The sequence below is a fragment of the Fringilla coelebs genome (genome assembly GCF_963513975.1).
Source record: "Fringilla coelebs genome assembly, chromosome: 17".
Classification (NCBI taxonomy): domain Eukaryota; kingdom Metazoa; phylum Chordata; class Aves; order Passeriformes; family Fringillidae; genus Fringilla; species Fringilla coelebs.
Window position 1 is genome coordinate 10137573 of NC_140043.1, and position 14560 is coordinate 10152132.

Consider the following 14560-nt stretch of genomic DNA (forward strand, 5'->3'; position numbering starts at 1 on the left):
CCAGAAGTTCTGGATTCTCCACCCAACTCTGTCACTAAATTGCTGTGTGGTTTGGAAGAAGGTGTTCACAGTCATGGAATTGGTTTCTGTTTCTGTAGCGTCCTATCATCCTCATTTACTAAAACGTGTTTCAGGCATCAAATTCACTATGTATTTGTAATCCACTTAGACTCTAGCATGAAGTTCATTCTTAGAGATCTTAAATACCATCAGGATAAGATACGTGGTGGAAAAATGCCAACTACAGTTTAAGTGAAATCACAAACTTCTTGCATGATCTAAAATTTATCTATCAAATCCAAAAGCTGAAGTCTGGTGTCAATCCACTGTATCAATAAAGAAAGGAAAAATAAATTTGGAATTTTAATTGATGTTTCAGAACTCAAGTAACACTCAACATGGATCTCATATGAATTATCTGCCCACCTCCATTGCTGCTAAATACCACAGTGTCTAGATTTGATTTTGAAAGAATACCAATGCACACCTTATAAATACTTTTTGTCTTCTTTTTAGGATTAGCTTCGTACATTAGCTGTAAAATAAGAAGGAAAGTTAGATGATCTTTTGTGGAAGATTTTGTTCAGGTGCTTTTTCTTTTCAAAGAAATCACATAAAATAAGTGGAAATCCTGATGAGAATAATTTAAAAAGATCTTTAAAAAGTTATTTATTTACACTGTTGAAACGTTTAACAAAAAACAAGTGTTTATGGAGTTAAGGAAAAAAAACTCTACAACTTAAGGTAAAACAAAGACGCATCATTGCAGATGAGCTCACCTTTCCCTCCTCCCTTGGGATTATGACATTCTCGTATCGGTTGCGGCACTGCTTGGGCGAGCGATAGACTCTGCTGCAGGAGTTAACAACATCACTGACCAGGTCCCAGTTGGGAGTGTGTGCTGGTGACACAACAGCAAGGTTTAAAGGAAGCTCCAGCAGCTGCTTCACTGCCTGCAACACAGAAAGGTACAAATGCATCAGGAGACATCGCTGCCATCTTCTAAACCTTCCCGTACCTGCGTGTGCTCACACACCGTTACCACAGCGGGACAGCTCAGGGCTAAGGCTCTGTGCTCAGCTACAGTCACAGAGAATAAACAGGCATAAGGTGCCTTAATGCTGACTGATGTGCAGGGAAACAGTTGGAGATTGGTATGAGAGGGACGGGGTGTCACCATCATATTTTCTGAAAAATCTCTTTGCCCAGGATTCTTCTCCTGGGAAGCTGAGAAGCCTCAGAGAAAAAAGAAAACAATATTATCTCATTTGCTTCTCCTGCATTTTGCTGCTTTGGAATGTGGTTGGAGATTGTTTATCCAACATGTGAATTGGTTTGACTTAATGACCAATCACGGTCAGGCTGTGTCAGGACTCTGGAAGGAGTCACGAGTTTTTCTTTATTATCTTTTAGCCGTCTGTCTGTATCTTTTTTCTATTCTTTAGTATAGTTTAGTATAATATTCTTTTCTATAATATAGTAACCTAAAATAATAAATTAGCCTTCTAAGAACATGGAGTCAGATTCATCATTCCTCCTGTCGACAGGGGTCTCTGAAAATACCACAACGTGGAGCTGCTATTCAAATGCTGCTCTCCCCTCAAAGGTGGGAAGAACCTCAGCTGCATTATCCAGTGTCCAGCCAGCACAACTAATCTGAATAATAGTAAGTGGCTTCTAAAACAACAATAGGGCTTAATCATACCTTTTGTACTTTAGCCTATAATTTCTCCTTAGAGGAGCACAAATAATAGGCAAGCTGTTCCAAGTTATGACAGCAAATTGCCACTAAGAATTAGAAATAACCTTGAAGAGATAAAGCGCAGGAATAAAAACATAACAACAGCAGAAGTTGCAGGTATCATCTGACCTGCAGAAGTGCCCAGTCTTCGCTGATCAACCACTCTGGATTATCCTGTCCAGCCTCAGTAGCTGGTTTGACAAGAGTTGGCAAAGGCTTTGCAAACTGTGTCTGTTGTTTCAACAAGATGTTCTTCTTTTGCTCTTTGCCCTCTCGGCGCATTTTCAACATTCCTGGCGTTGCTCGATCGAAGAGTGAACGAGGTGGGATAACTGTCTCCCCATGACGTTGCTTCTTCTTTCTACCTGCTGCTAAGACAAAACATAAAGCATTATTGGTAGATACTGTCATTCTTTGATTCCTCTGCTTACAGCTGCAAAATGCTCATACGTGGACAGAGTATTCCCCACTGCCTCTGAAAAGCACAGCCAGGAACTAAACAGAGCCTGTTATAAAGTAAGACCAGCCCTGTCCTAGCTGACAAAGTAGAATGTCTGCTGTCTAAAACTGTCCTTTTAAGAACATCCTTATGTCTAAAGAGAAGACACACCATAAGAACTGGGCCTTCCAGTGCTTCAAGACCATGGTGAGACAAGAATTTTCATCCCTTCAAACACACAAATTTGATATTTACAGGACCAGACTCCAACACAGATGCTTGAATTCATTAAACATAGCAACATGGGTGTTTCAATGCTTTCTGAATATATAGGAGGTATGAAAACTCCTCTGATTTTTTTAAACTTTCAGCAATAAATCTCAGAACAGCTTTGAGTACACACTCACCAGAGGGATCTGTTTTGTGTCGTTTACGCTCCTTCCTGACGTACACTGGAGGCAATTTTGACTCTGGAATAGGGGTGGTATCATACATCAGGCACATAACAGAATCTATGTAGATATCATTGTCATCCTGAGGTGGAGTAGGAGGAGTCCAGAGCTGCACAGAATAAAGGCTGTCATTACTGCAATGTTAACTCTCCACTGATCTTAATGTTGCATAAAATAAAAAGTCTGCTTAGGCTGCCTGGTGTTACTTTTACTTACTGGCATAATTTCAGTTTGTCCATCTGGACCTTCATAGACATATTCCTACACAGCAAAAAGAGAACATAATTCAAATGATCCAACTGAAACCTGAAGGGTAAAGGTATTCTTAGACAAACTGTTAAGAAACAACTATTTAGAAAAAACAAGACTAATAGGCAATTACTTTGTTGTAAGCATCCTCCCGAGTGTAGGTGAGAAGCTCCTCTTCATCCTCCCAAAGCATTTTTTGCTCTCTTTCCTTTAACTCCTTCATATGCTGGACTTCCCAGGCTTTCTTTGCAGTTTTCACTTCCATCTAGATTAAAGTCAGACTGCTTAGAAACTTTAAACAGTAAGACACTGGATTAGAAATCATCAATTTGTAATTTTATGGATAAATGCCTTGAACTTTGACATTTTCAGATACAGGAATCTTATAGCAATTTCTTAACAGATACTTTCCCAGCCATTTAGAAGATATTTATTGGTCTTTGTGGAGGGTTTTAAAACCATCAATATAAAGCAATCAAAGAATTTCAGTTAAACAAAGAAGACAACCAGAACACAGGCTCACTAAAACTAATGAAATTTTTTCCCCTGCTATCAATGGAGTACAACAAATATTTGCTGAGCCTGGCTGAAAGCAATTCCCATTTTATAAAAAAGAAATTAAGAACTGACACCTGCTTAAACCACAGAATCCCAAAATAATGAGCTCTCTTATGAACATTATGCTGTTCATAAGGTATAGCAAGAAGAGATCACAGAAGTGCCTACAATATATTCCACATCATTGGAGAAACTTCCATTTCATATTGAAAATATAATAAATGTTGTTCTGTCACAGAATAACATGGCAAAGAAAGATTTGTTTTACCTCACTCAACCGTGGCTCATTGTCATCAACTGAACCGTGGAAGAGCTCCAGATAATTCAAAGCATACTTCTCTATTGGAGTCAGCTGAGGGAAGCATCAAAGGGAAAAAAATGTTACTTTGAGGATAATAAAAGAAACATTACATGAAGTATCAAAGCTCTCCTTCAAACTCATCTTAACATTTTAAAGCAGCGGGAGATCTCCCTTCCATTTAACGGGAGAAACAACAAAGTTGCTTTAAGGTCAGACTGCAAAGAAACTGAAACATTTGAACTAAACATTACTTTCTGCCAGCTATCCAAGAGAAGTCACAGTACCTGATCCACAACAGCAACTAACTCCTGCAGCTGGGAGGGCTCCTCATTGTATTTTGTCTCACAGAGCTCTGAGATTAAAGGTTCAATGCTTGACTCAGATCCTGTTTCTTGTATTTGATCACTTGACTCCTCATCCTCTCGTTCAATGCTGTTGAGGGCCTTTCAGAGAGATATATTTTAAAAATAATTAAGACTTCAAAAATATGGAAAGAAACTCCATAAGGAGTTCACTGAAATGCAACACAACAGAATTTACCCAAATAAAATGGAATTATTCAGCTGTTAAATACTAATGTTGCACAGCTGTATTTTTAATGTGTGTGTGTTAAATCATTACCTCTATGAATGGTCTTGCAACTTTAGGTGAAATATTTTCTGCTGGAGATGGTTCTTGAGAAAGTACTACAAATTCTTCTGCTTTCACTCTAAATCCAGAATCCTCCATAGGAGAATGAACCTCAAACAATTCCTGAATTGTTTGCTTGGTAAATAAAAAGAAAAAAGATAAATACATTCAGCTTTTGGGAGCATACTATTTTTTTTTTTCTATATCAGGAGTGGCAGCCAGGATAGCCTGGCTTCACCAGTGCAGTCACTGTCTCGTGTATCTTCAGAGCAGCAATTCAGAGCCTATCTCTCTAAATATCCACATTTATTAAACTTATTTCACATTTTTAAAGCTGTTGAGACCTTCACCCTTACAAGCTCTGCAAAATTTTGCAGCAGGGTGAAGAAATCACTGTATATTAAGTCGTGGTTGATGTCTGTGCATCACTATGCAAGTAACAGAACAAAACAGATGGACAATATTTGAAAGAATGTGGCCCCAACACTGAGAGTTCAAGCAATCATGAAATCCAATATGCCTCTTTATTAATTCTAGCCCAGACAGATTTCTACTAAACTGCTATTAAACACTCCAACACAGATGTTTGAATTTATTTAATTCTACAACATGGATGTTTCAATGCATTCTGAATATTAACTTACCTGTGTTAAAAAGGCCATTGAATAGTCATTTCCCTGAGCAGCCACTTCTCTGATCAAGTCCTTTGTGCCATTTTTCAAAAGTTTCTCTTCCACAGAATTACCACTGACAAGTCTAAAAAAGAGGGAAAAAACAGTAGAAATCTAGAAAGTAATTTCCAAACCAACTTTCAGAAACAAAAAGACAAATTGTCTTAGAGAATAATACTAAATGTTCAAATTGTGGTAGTATGTGGGAGTTTTTTTAGTTATGGTGCAGGCCCAGAAAATAACACACTACCACCTTTACTTTAGAGCTTTCTTTTAATAATTTATGTAATTAAAAAAAAATAAAATCAACAATTAAAAGGATCCCTCAAAAATTCTATGTAGACTAACAGACAATACCCATGCAGGTGATTCACTTACTACATTTGGTGTTAAAACCCCCCCCTACTTTTTCATAGGATACCCTGGCATTTTTTTTATTAAAGGGAAGTGGTTTTCAGCACTGTTTCCACTTTATTCCAGGGCAGCACTATCTGAACTAACCTCACATTAAAACACGTTAAAGAGCAGATGTTAACTGTCACCATCACCTGTATATATGGATATCTTTACATCTCCCAATTCTGTCACACCACTCCTGAGCTTTTGCATCCATCACTGGGTTCAGATCATTGTCATAGAATACAACAGTGTCTGCCTCAACAAGATTGACTCCTGTGGAACGGCTGTGAGAGGAGAGGATGGCACAGAAAATGCGCTTGTCTCTGTTGAAAATTTTCATCAGCTCCTACATAAACAGAATAAAAGCAAGGACTAAACAAACCATTCACCAAAATAAAACACCAAACCAAATTCACTATAGCCTAATAAAAAAAGGGATAAAAACACATCAAGTGTTTCAAACTGAATACAGAATGAGGCAAATTTCTTTTCTGCGCTGTAGTGTGTAAAAGCCTGGGCAGCACTCATTGCTGTACCAGTGGACAGCTGGTAGGACACATTTACCTGACGTTGTTCCTGGTTGGCATATTCATCAATCCTCACAAAGGTGAGGAAATGGAAATTCAGGAACAACTCCAGTATGTCCAGCATCAGAATCATCTGTGACAAAATCAGCACACGGCGCCCTTCAGATTTCAACTTCTGAAGCAAGACAGCAAGAGCTTCTAATTTTCCTATAATTCAAACAGAAAAACCAAAAATGGTTTTATATAGAAATTCCATTCCTGTGATAGAGGAAATGACTGAAATCTTGTCAGCAAATGTCCTTTACCTGAGTCATACTGCACCAGCCGGAGGTCAGGGAACTGCAGCAAGTGAGGAGTGGTCAGCTGCTGCAACTGATGCAAGTGTGGAGCTGCCTTCTGCCTCAAGCTGTGCTTAAGGAGTTTCAGTCTGTGACTGTATGAAGGGGGAGGATTTGCTACATAGAAACATGGGGGAGCAGCAACTGCAGCTGGCAACACGAAGAGAGCCCTGGGGAAAGCATAGAAACAAGACAACACTGACTTAAAAAGCTACACACAAAATGATCAGCAATAATCATAGGCACAGCAATCAAAGTCAGTCTTGGCTAAACTAGCTTCTGCCTGCATGTCTGCAGGTCTCAACTCTTGTTAGCTGGGCCCAAGTGGTACCTATTCAAGTAAATCCAAAAGCATAAGAATGTAAGCGCAAGCATGGCCAGCTAAACTTGGACTTGAAATTAGGAAAGAGGCATTGAAACACCTATTTATAAGTGACTTATTTTTACTTCCATACTGTACATTATTTACTGCTAAATAAACCAGTCTAAACCAAATAAGCTCATCAACAGAAATAAAGTTTTAATCCTTTTTAAAAAGTGTTTTAGAAATAACTAGATGTGTAAAGGCTTGTTAGGCAGGGTCATACATTACCTATTAACAAGATCCTTTAGAGATTCCTGTTGCTGAACCAACCCCAGGATCATTTCCCTCAAGGGGTTACTTGGGCCTCCGCAGGCACTTGTGGAAAGGCAGCAGTTGACAAAGCCAGCCCACCTCCAGCTGTTGCCCTCACTGGAGGGCAGCTGGGTGGCCTTTGTGTCCCCAGCCAGGGAGCAAACACTCAGCAGGTCCCGGCCGTACACCGGCGCCCGCGAGCAGCGGCGCTCGTTGCCCGAGAAGATCCTGTCCAGGCGCTCCTTCAAGAGCCGGTTCTTCTCCTCAAACGTCTCCTTTGCCAAGAGAACGGGAATGAAAACCACATCTGCTGCTCACCACAGTCATAATACATGAGGGATTTGAGGCTCTTTAGAATCTGAGTTTCTTTAGAAACTATCAGGATCAGAGTATAGATCTGAGTAGAATTACTACTTAGAGCAATTATTAAAGGTATAAATTTCAGATAAAATTTGAAGACTACAGCTGAATTCAGTTCATATTAAAGAGTCTATTCTACCTTATTTTAGTATCTTCTTTCTTTTTTAAGGTATATTTTCATAGCTTTTGATATTTTCTTGATGTTTCCCTGCACTTTGTAAGTTGCTAGAGTACCTTATCCAAAAACTTGTTAAGATTAGAAATCTATAAAAATTTGCCTGATTGCCACTGTGTTCAAAACACAAAAAACCCACGATTTCTTTATGCATTACTACATAATTAAAATATATTACAGTTACAAGAACCTGTCTATCACAGCACAAGAACGCTGTCAGCTGCCTTTATACACCAGATTATTTTATCTATGGATTATAAATGCATCATATCTGTCAACCTGAAACATGGACAGAAGTTGGGATATTTATCTACTCTATAATCATCAAAGTCCCTAATTAATTCCAGCTTTGCAAATTATAGCTTTCAACTATTACACAGACTTACTATTGATTCTGAAAAGTGGTGCTTCCACAAGAAAATAAAAATTGAGTACCTGTGACTGTCCATGCAAAGGTGCTGGTTTTAACACTGCTCCCATGTCACCAGATGGCAAGTTAGTAACTGCAGCTCTACCTGGAATACAAACTGAGGATAAACCTTGTGTTTATATACTTATTCATCTGAAAATTGGTCTCTTTATTATTTTCAATAAGTAGACATTTCATAGCTGTAACACATCATTGCTGCAGACAAATTTTTAGTCTAAATGTCCACTGAGTATTGCAAATTTGTAATTTGTTATACAACAGATCTCTGACAGATATTCACATTAACTGTTCTCACAAAAATCCAAGACAGATCAATGGAATTTTATTTTGCTTTGTACAAAGCCAAGTGCTGTGCTCCATTTGTACTTTATTCAAAATGTCATGTATAGTGCAATACACATTGACATTCAGAAAATGTTAATATGAACACAATAGAAAATAGAAAATGTTCTAATTCAGAAAAAGATTGTTTTAACTTATCTTGAGCAAATGATCAAATATTTTTCAGAAAACACATCAATTGAGTGTATCTACAAATTGGTGAAATCATATGATGGAATCTCAGTAGCATTCTTGTGATTTCAACTATTGGCAGATGTTTACCCAGACAGTTAACTACACTGTAATAGCATCACACCACTTTGAAGGAATGGTTTTTTATATCCCAAGAAAATTACAGCAGACGGCCATTTCAGGGAATGAACTCCTAGTGTTATATTTATCTTCATTTAATAATCTGCTGTTTTGTTGTAAATGCATTAATTTCTCCATTATTTTTGTCAACATCTCGGTTATGTTTTTAAGCAAGGAACTGATCACATTTACAGCAAGGCACCAAATACATAAGCAACATTTGCAGAGGGAAATGGAACACTGTAGCTTGATCAGCTAGAAAAGTGAAAGAAATTAGATAAAAGCAAAATCGATGTGGAAAAATGGAGACAAATACTGGACATTCTCTGCCAGTATAAAACATTATCACCCTTGATTTTTCCTTGCAAAAATTAATAAAGTATTTCAAGTTGACTTCTTCCCAAAAAAAATTTGACCAAAGGAAAACGGGTAAAAAAAAAAAATCTATAATTAAGTTTCATGCTCTCCTAAGTTCGTACTAAAAATTTTCTTAAAACTCCAGCACACACCAAATACAAACTGCAAAAATTTGCATCATAGTTTACCCACTTCTGAGCTCAACTTACAGAATTATGATCTGCAACAATCTGAGAGTTATATATGAACATGATTTTAGCAATTAAATATTTAGACAGACATTTCTTCAGGCTGGAGAACCCACCTTGCTGTGTGACTGCAGTGGAAGCTGGGCCACCTGCCTGGTGCTGGTTTCCTAAAGCATTCAGGGCATTCTGCACAGTTCCTGCTTGGGAAACTGTCTGCATGACCACAGGGCCCTGAGGCCTCAGGTACTGCTGCCCAGGGGCTGACACAATCTGAAGGACACTTCCTGCAGGGGAGAATTTTAACACACATTAGGGTGAAAAAGAATTCGTGTTCTCTAGCAAAATCTAGTAGTGTTACAAGCTGATCATTACTGCTTCAAATGTTGTTAAATATTACCAGACACCTTCATTACACCAATCTGCCAAAAAGGAGGGAAACACCCAAGTATTCATAGCTGAAGAGGAGTTTCATGTCATAGGGGTATCACTCTAATCTAGATATTTATATAGAATTTGGACAAAATCCAATCAAACAGAAAGTCTTCATTTAACATTCCCTCTATTTAGCTGAACACAGAGAATGAAGATATGCCAGTTCTCCTAAATTTGGCAGTACACACCACCAGCAAGGGAGATTTGAGAACAAAATACAGTGTAGGTAGAGCACTCAGACAAGGGCAATAAATGGGCCAAAATTCAGAAGCATGCCAATCTTGAAGTATTATTTACACAATTTCAGAATAAACCAAGAATGTTCTCAGTTTTTCTGTTTCTGCTCAGCAGGGAGTTTTTATCAAATAATGCCTTGCCTTACTTTAGCTGCACTGCTTGGGTGTGGAAACAAAGGAAATAACATTTCTCAAATACAATACAGAAAAAGAAACTAACCATGTCTTTCATCTGATAGGCATCTATTTTTCAAACCAGAGCTACCTTGGCTCACAGAAAATAGGAAGAGCAGTACAATACAAGCACTGAGGATGGAAAAATCTCCAGCAATAAGGAACGAGGTGCCCATATCGAAACATGAGCATCCTGAATAATGGAAAATTTCCTTTGTTGAAGTAAGTACCTTGTAGCTGCAGGGGCTGCCCTGCAGTGAGCTGGCGGAGTTGACTGTGTGACAAGGTGAACTTGTTCCCTTGGAACTGCAGAGTCACTGGGGTCTCTGGCTGAGCAATCCTGCCTTGTGCTCCTGCTATAGAAGCCAGCTGGGCTATTTTTACTACCTCACCACCTGTTAAAGAGGGAAACAGGCATTAAAAAAAATCAAAGTGGAAGGTGAGCCGTTCAATAGTCACAATTCTACATTTTGGTTAGTAAACTGGTGCTGAAGCGCCTTCCATGCATAATTATACTTAGTGCATCAAAAGTGTCATATAAAAGTTAAGCAGGTATTGCTTTCTATATTTGTTGGACAAACTGGAAAGAAGCTGATTGTTTAAAGGGTAAGAACATCAACATTTTAGAAATTACCACTTTCATTAGCAAAAAAGTTAAGAGCTACCTGAAAACTCATGTGACACTTTGTAACAGAACAAGTATAGACATTAAAGTGACTTTCACTGCCTTTTCAAGAGCATGAAGGAAGGTTTAAGGAAGATATTAAAATATTCCTATGTGTGGCATATTAAACACACATTCAAAATTTGCTGATGAAACATGATTTATTTTAAGCAATCTGCATTTAGACAAACCAAAAAGCTTTGAGGTGGCAAGGACCAAGCTTTTTGTGATTTAAATGCAGAAAGGTTAGAGGCATTTCAGCATTAAGTTTTACGACATTGAGAAAATACTGGTGTGAAAATTCAGCTTTTGTAAAGGCAGTGCATTACCCCAGAGATAAAATTAATACATCAGTGCTCAGTACTCTCTACACATGCTAATAGGCAGTGCACATACAACCTTAAAGCAAAGCCTCATCACTTTTCTCTGCCTAACAGTGGCGACGCTCCTCTCTGCCAGAGAGGCCTTTAGCAGATGGATTAGTGTTTAACATGAAAGGAATAATTAGGAGAGAGCTAAAACATTTGGTCTGAAGGAAGTCTTGCCAGCAGAAGAAACATGCAGAAATAGGAGATTAAGTTGACACCGCTAATGTATGTCCACAGCAATTCTATTGTTTCTTATCCAATTTTCGATTTTCCTTGGTCATAAGCAACGTACTGAGCAAGGCTAATCAGAAGAGTGAAAAAAAAACAACGATTCTGTACACATCTTAGGGTGCCTAGTAACTTAACCTCATTGTAGTACAAAGGTGGGAGAAACCTTGAAAGGGGAGGCCACTTACTAGGCAACCGTGCCTGGGCCTGAGAGGTCAGTACGAGCCTCTGAGGCAGCACACTCTGTTGGATGGTGTGCGGGGGGGGCTGTGGCTGTGGCTGTGGCTGGGGCTGGCCCGGCTGCGGGGCCGGCGCCGCGCTCTGGCCCCGCGGTTTCACAGGGTTGGCTGCGCTAGTTGCTGTGGTGAAGGTCGCTGCGGGCTGGTGTCTTGGAGCACTGGTGGAAGCCTGAGTTGTCTGAAACTGTGCTGCTGCAGCTGCAATCAATAAGGGTTGTTTGTGCAAGCTGTTAGAGGTTTTAACTCCACTCTTTTAAACAACCTGCATTAAAAAGAAACCTTCCAACAGGATAATGAAATGGCTACAAGAACGGCTTTGTCCTTACACACCGGGATTTCTAGCCACACCTCTTACTCCATCCTAGTTTTACAACATTATCTCATTGTTTAAAGGCTAAATTAATACAGAGAAGCACTGTACATTCCCATCTTTGACAGAACATTACACGTCTTCGAGGTTTAAATATCAACTGTGGCATATTTACTCCATATGCTAACAGGTTACACAAAGCTTAGTTTTGCATTATACTGGCAGATCATACTGGAGAAACTAGTGGGGAATTTTACTGGCAATTAGTCTGTTGGTATATTTAAGCCATTAGTATTCTAGACCAATAAGCTAGAGGGAAAAGGAGTTCTATTAAACAGACTAACTTGTATCTGTCTACGCTGAGGTGCAGGTGACCAGGGTGGCACTGGCTGCCTTACCTTGATTTGAAGACACCGTGGCTATGGGGGATCTGCCTCGAACTTGTCCCTGCTGAGTCACCGTTGCCGTGGTCACCGTGCGCTGCACTTGAGTGCTTGGGAAAACCACAGTCCTGCCCTCGGGCTTCTGACCATACTGAACGGGCTGGAACAACCTGGCAAGAGCAGCAAAAGTCAAAGTCTAGAGCAAGATCATAGTTTGGCCTTTAAAAGGAAACTCTGTCACCTCAGGAACATAGAAACTGATCATGTCAGATGCTAATCTTCCTGCAGATGGCTGAAGCTGGCAAGACTCATCACTGCACAAGCTTCCTAAGTGAACATTGTAGAATCCAAGAAAAAAAATTTTCATTGCCATACACCCAGTTTAATGCAGGATGCTTCAGAATTACAGCAAACATCTTAAATAGTCTAGGTCAATATCTGGGAAAAGATGTATCTGAAGATATCTGAAAAAAAGGGCTCCCATATAATCTCCAGAGAGACATCAACATGCTGCAGGTGATCAGGCAGCTCTCTTCCATTAGAAAAACAGTTCTATATTACTTTGAGAACAGTACTTCACTAGAAGAAAAATACTTTAAAAAAATATACTGCTGTAAAACTTCATATGTCTCTGCCATAGCAGTGAGAGCACAGCTGACACTGCAGGCCCAACTTAGTCTTGAATTATCCTCATGCTAATTCTGCAAATCAACACTCAATCACCATAAACAATGTCCAAGAACAAATTTCATCTGCTGCTGAAGTAAGGACTATGGGAAATCCATCAACAAACTTCAAATGGAATTGCATGCCTCAAAGAACAGAATTCTTATTTTCAGAGGTAAACACAAAAGCAAGATAAAAATTAAATACAAAGGTAAGCTTGAGGTTTTGTGTGAATCCCATTAGCAGAGATGCAGAGAGAACTCAGGGAAGATTGCAGCAGAAGCACCTTTTGCTGCTGTAATTCTAGCTTAGAAGGAGTGTAGGTGTACACACCTGCTTGGTTTGAGCTTCACTGGGTTGGGCCTTGCCGGTGGTGGAGGGGAGCTGTAGATTTCTTCAATCAACTTTCTAGTAACCTTTTGTTTTGGCAACATTTGTGCTTCATAGTGAGTCATTTTGTCTTCCATTCCAATGAGATCAAAAAGAGATAGGTCCGATTCCTAGGGATTTCAGAAAATTGTTTGTTTTATGTGCTGACCCAAACATTTAAGTCCTCTTTACATTCAAAGCTGAATTAAATTTCTATGCATTTACTTTTTAACTTGAAATAAATGGTGTAAGTTTAAGAAATAAACTATTAATTATTAGCCAAAACTGTCTAGAAATCTTGGAAATAAATCTTAAACTGACAGTCCCATTTTAAGCACTAGAAGTAAAAGAACTGAAATCATTTGCCAGTTATGGAAATTAAAGCAAAACACATTTAACAATTCTTCATATATCATAGTTTCCAAAGAATTAAATAGAACTCTTTGAAGGTTAACTATCAAGCTTAAATGCCAAACTATAACTTAGGAGTAGAAAAATATGAAGGATGGAAATAAAATTAAACAAAAAATGTCAGCTGCTCCATTACTCATACTTCTTTTATATTTCTTATCATGTCAAGGAGTGGGATCACTTGTTTAACAATAACAGAAATAGTGGTACTTCAAATGGATTGACAGAAGGGTACAATTTAGTCACTGTAACAGAATGTTTACTGTTTTGTGGAAAAGAATAAATCTTGCTTTCCTTCAGCTAGTAAAAGCAAAAAGAAAATTGCAGAATGCCATAAATAAGCACAAGTGTTACCCAGAGTGACTTCAGTGTTGGAAAATTCCTGCAAACATGAGCATGCTAAAAGCAAAGGTAATTTCTCTTTGACCAAGGAGTTCATGAAAAATTACTGTTTACAAACCACTTGAAAAGTTCAAACCACTACAACAAAAAAAGAGATGCAGCAAGAACACCCTTGGTAGCCACAGTTATGAAAGAGTGAATTCCTCCTATTCATAAACTTCAGGTAGACTTATCACATATAACAAAACAACAGTAAGTACTGAAATTCTGCCAGGGCACTAAGAGAGGAAAAAAACCTTAACTTTTCTACTGACCTTCCAAATATCCCTTTCCAGGGCTCGCAGCACCAGAGAGGCTGTTCTGTATTCCAGTGTTTCTGATACAAAAGAGGAGCTTGAAAGCCGGGGGTTTATCAGATCAGGGTGGTTACAGATCCGCTGCAGCTGCATCAGGACGTGCAGGACACTGATGAAGTGTCCACTTTTGAGGGCTTCCTGGGTTCTACCAAATAAATTATACAGAAAGACTGATTTATGTGCAGCTTTTATGGAGGTGTCCCTTAATCAGCAAGGTGAGAATGAGCAGTGCAGTACGTTATGCAAAAGTCTTTTAGAACAAGTTTAGATTTCACCAAGGTCTTCTGCAGTATTTTAAGCAGCACTGTACCAAAAGTA

General features: G+C 38.8%; 1 protein-coding gene across 9 annotated transcripts in view; it reads right to left on the minus strand.

Annotated features, from left to right (window-relative positions):
- The window catches only part of EP400 (E1A binding protein p400), a 46172-nt gene that overhangs the window by 11059 nt on the left and 20553 nt on the right, over positions 1-14560 (minus strand). For 6 of the 9 annotated variants that reach the window (XM_084217498.1, XM_084217496.1, XM_084217500.1 and 3 more), the window contains 21 exons: positions 14201-14387; positions 13098-13264; positions 12114-12268; positions 11355-11603; positions 10137-10301; positions 9181-9348; positions 7892-7983; positions 6898-7196; positions 6273-6475; positions 6005-6174; positions 5590-5786; positions 5015-5126; positions 4362-4505; positions 4025-4183; positions 3708-3791; positions 3015-3146; positions 2849-2893; positions 2588-2741; positions 1871-2109; positions 780-953; positions 488-535 (listed from right to left, as the gene is read on the minus strand). In XM_084217498.1, coding sequence (XP_084073624.1) covers positions 488-535; positions 780-953; positions 1871-2109; positions 2588-2741; positions 2849-2893; positions 3015-3146; positions 3708-3791; positions 4025-4183; positions 4362-4505; positions 5015-5126; positions 5590-5786; positions 6005-6174; positions 6273-6475; positions 6898-7196; positions 7892-7983; positions 9181-9348; positions 10137-10301; positions 11355-11603; positions 12114-12268; positions 13098-13264; positions 14201-14387 — 3343 coding nt within the window. The remainder of the gene's footprint in view (positions 1-487; positions 536-779; positions 954-1870; positions 2110-2587; positions 2742-2848; positions 2894-3014; positions 3147-3707; positions 3792-4024; positions 4184-4361; positions 4506-5014; positions 5127-5589; positions 5787-6004; positions 6175-6272; positions 6476-6897; positions 7197-7891; positions 7984-9180; positions 9349-10136; positions 10302-11354; positions 11604-12113; positions 12269-13097; positions 13265-14200; positions 14388-14560) is intronic. The other 3 variants (XM_084217497.1, XM_084217501.1, XM_084217499.1) reach the window with 3 other exon arrangements.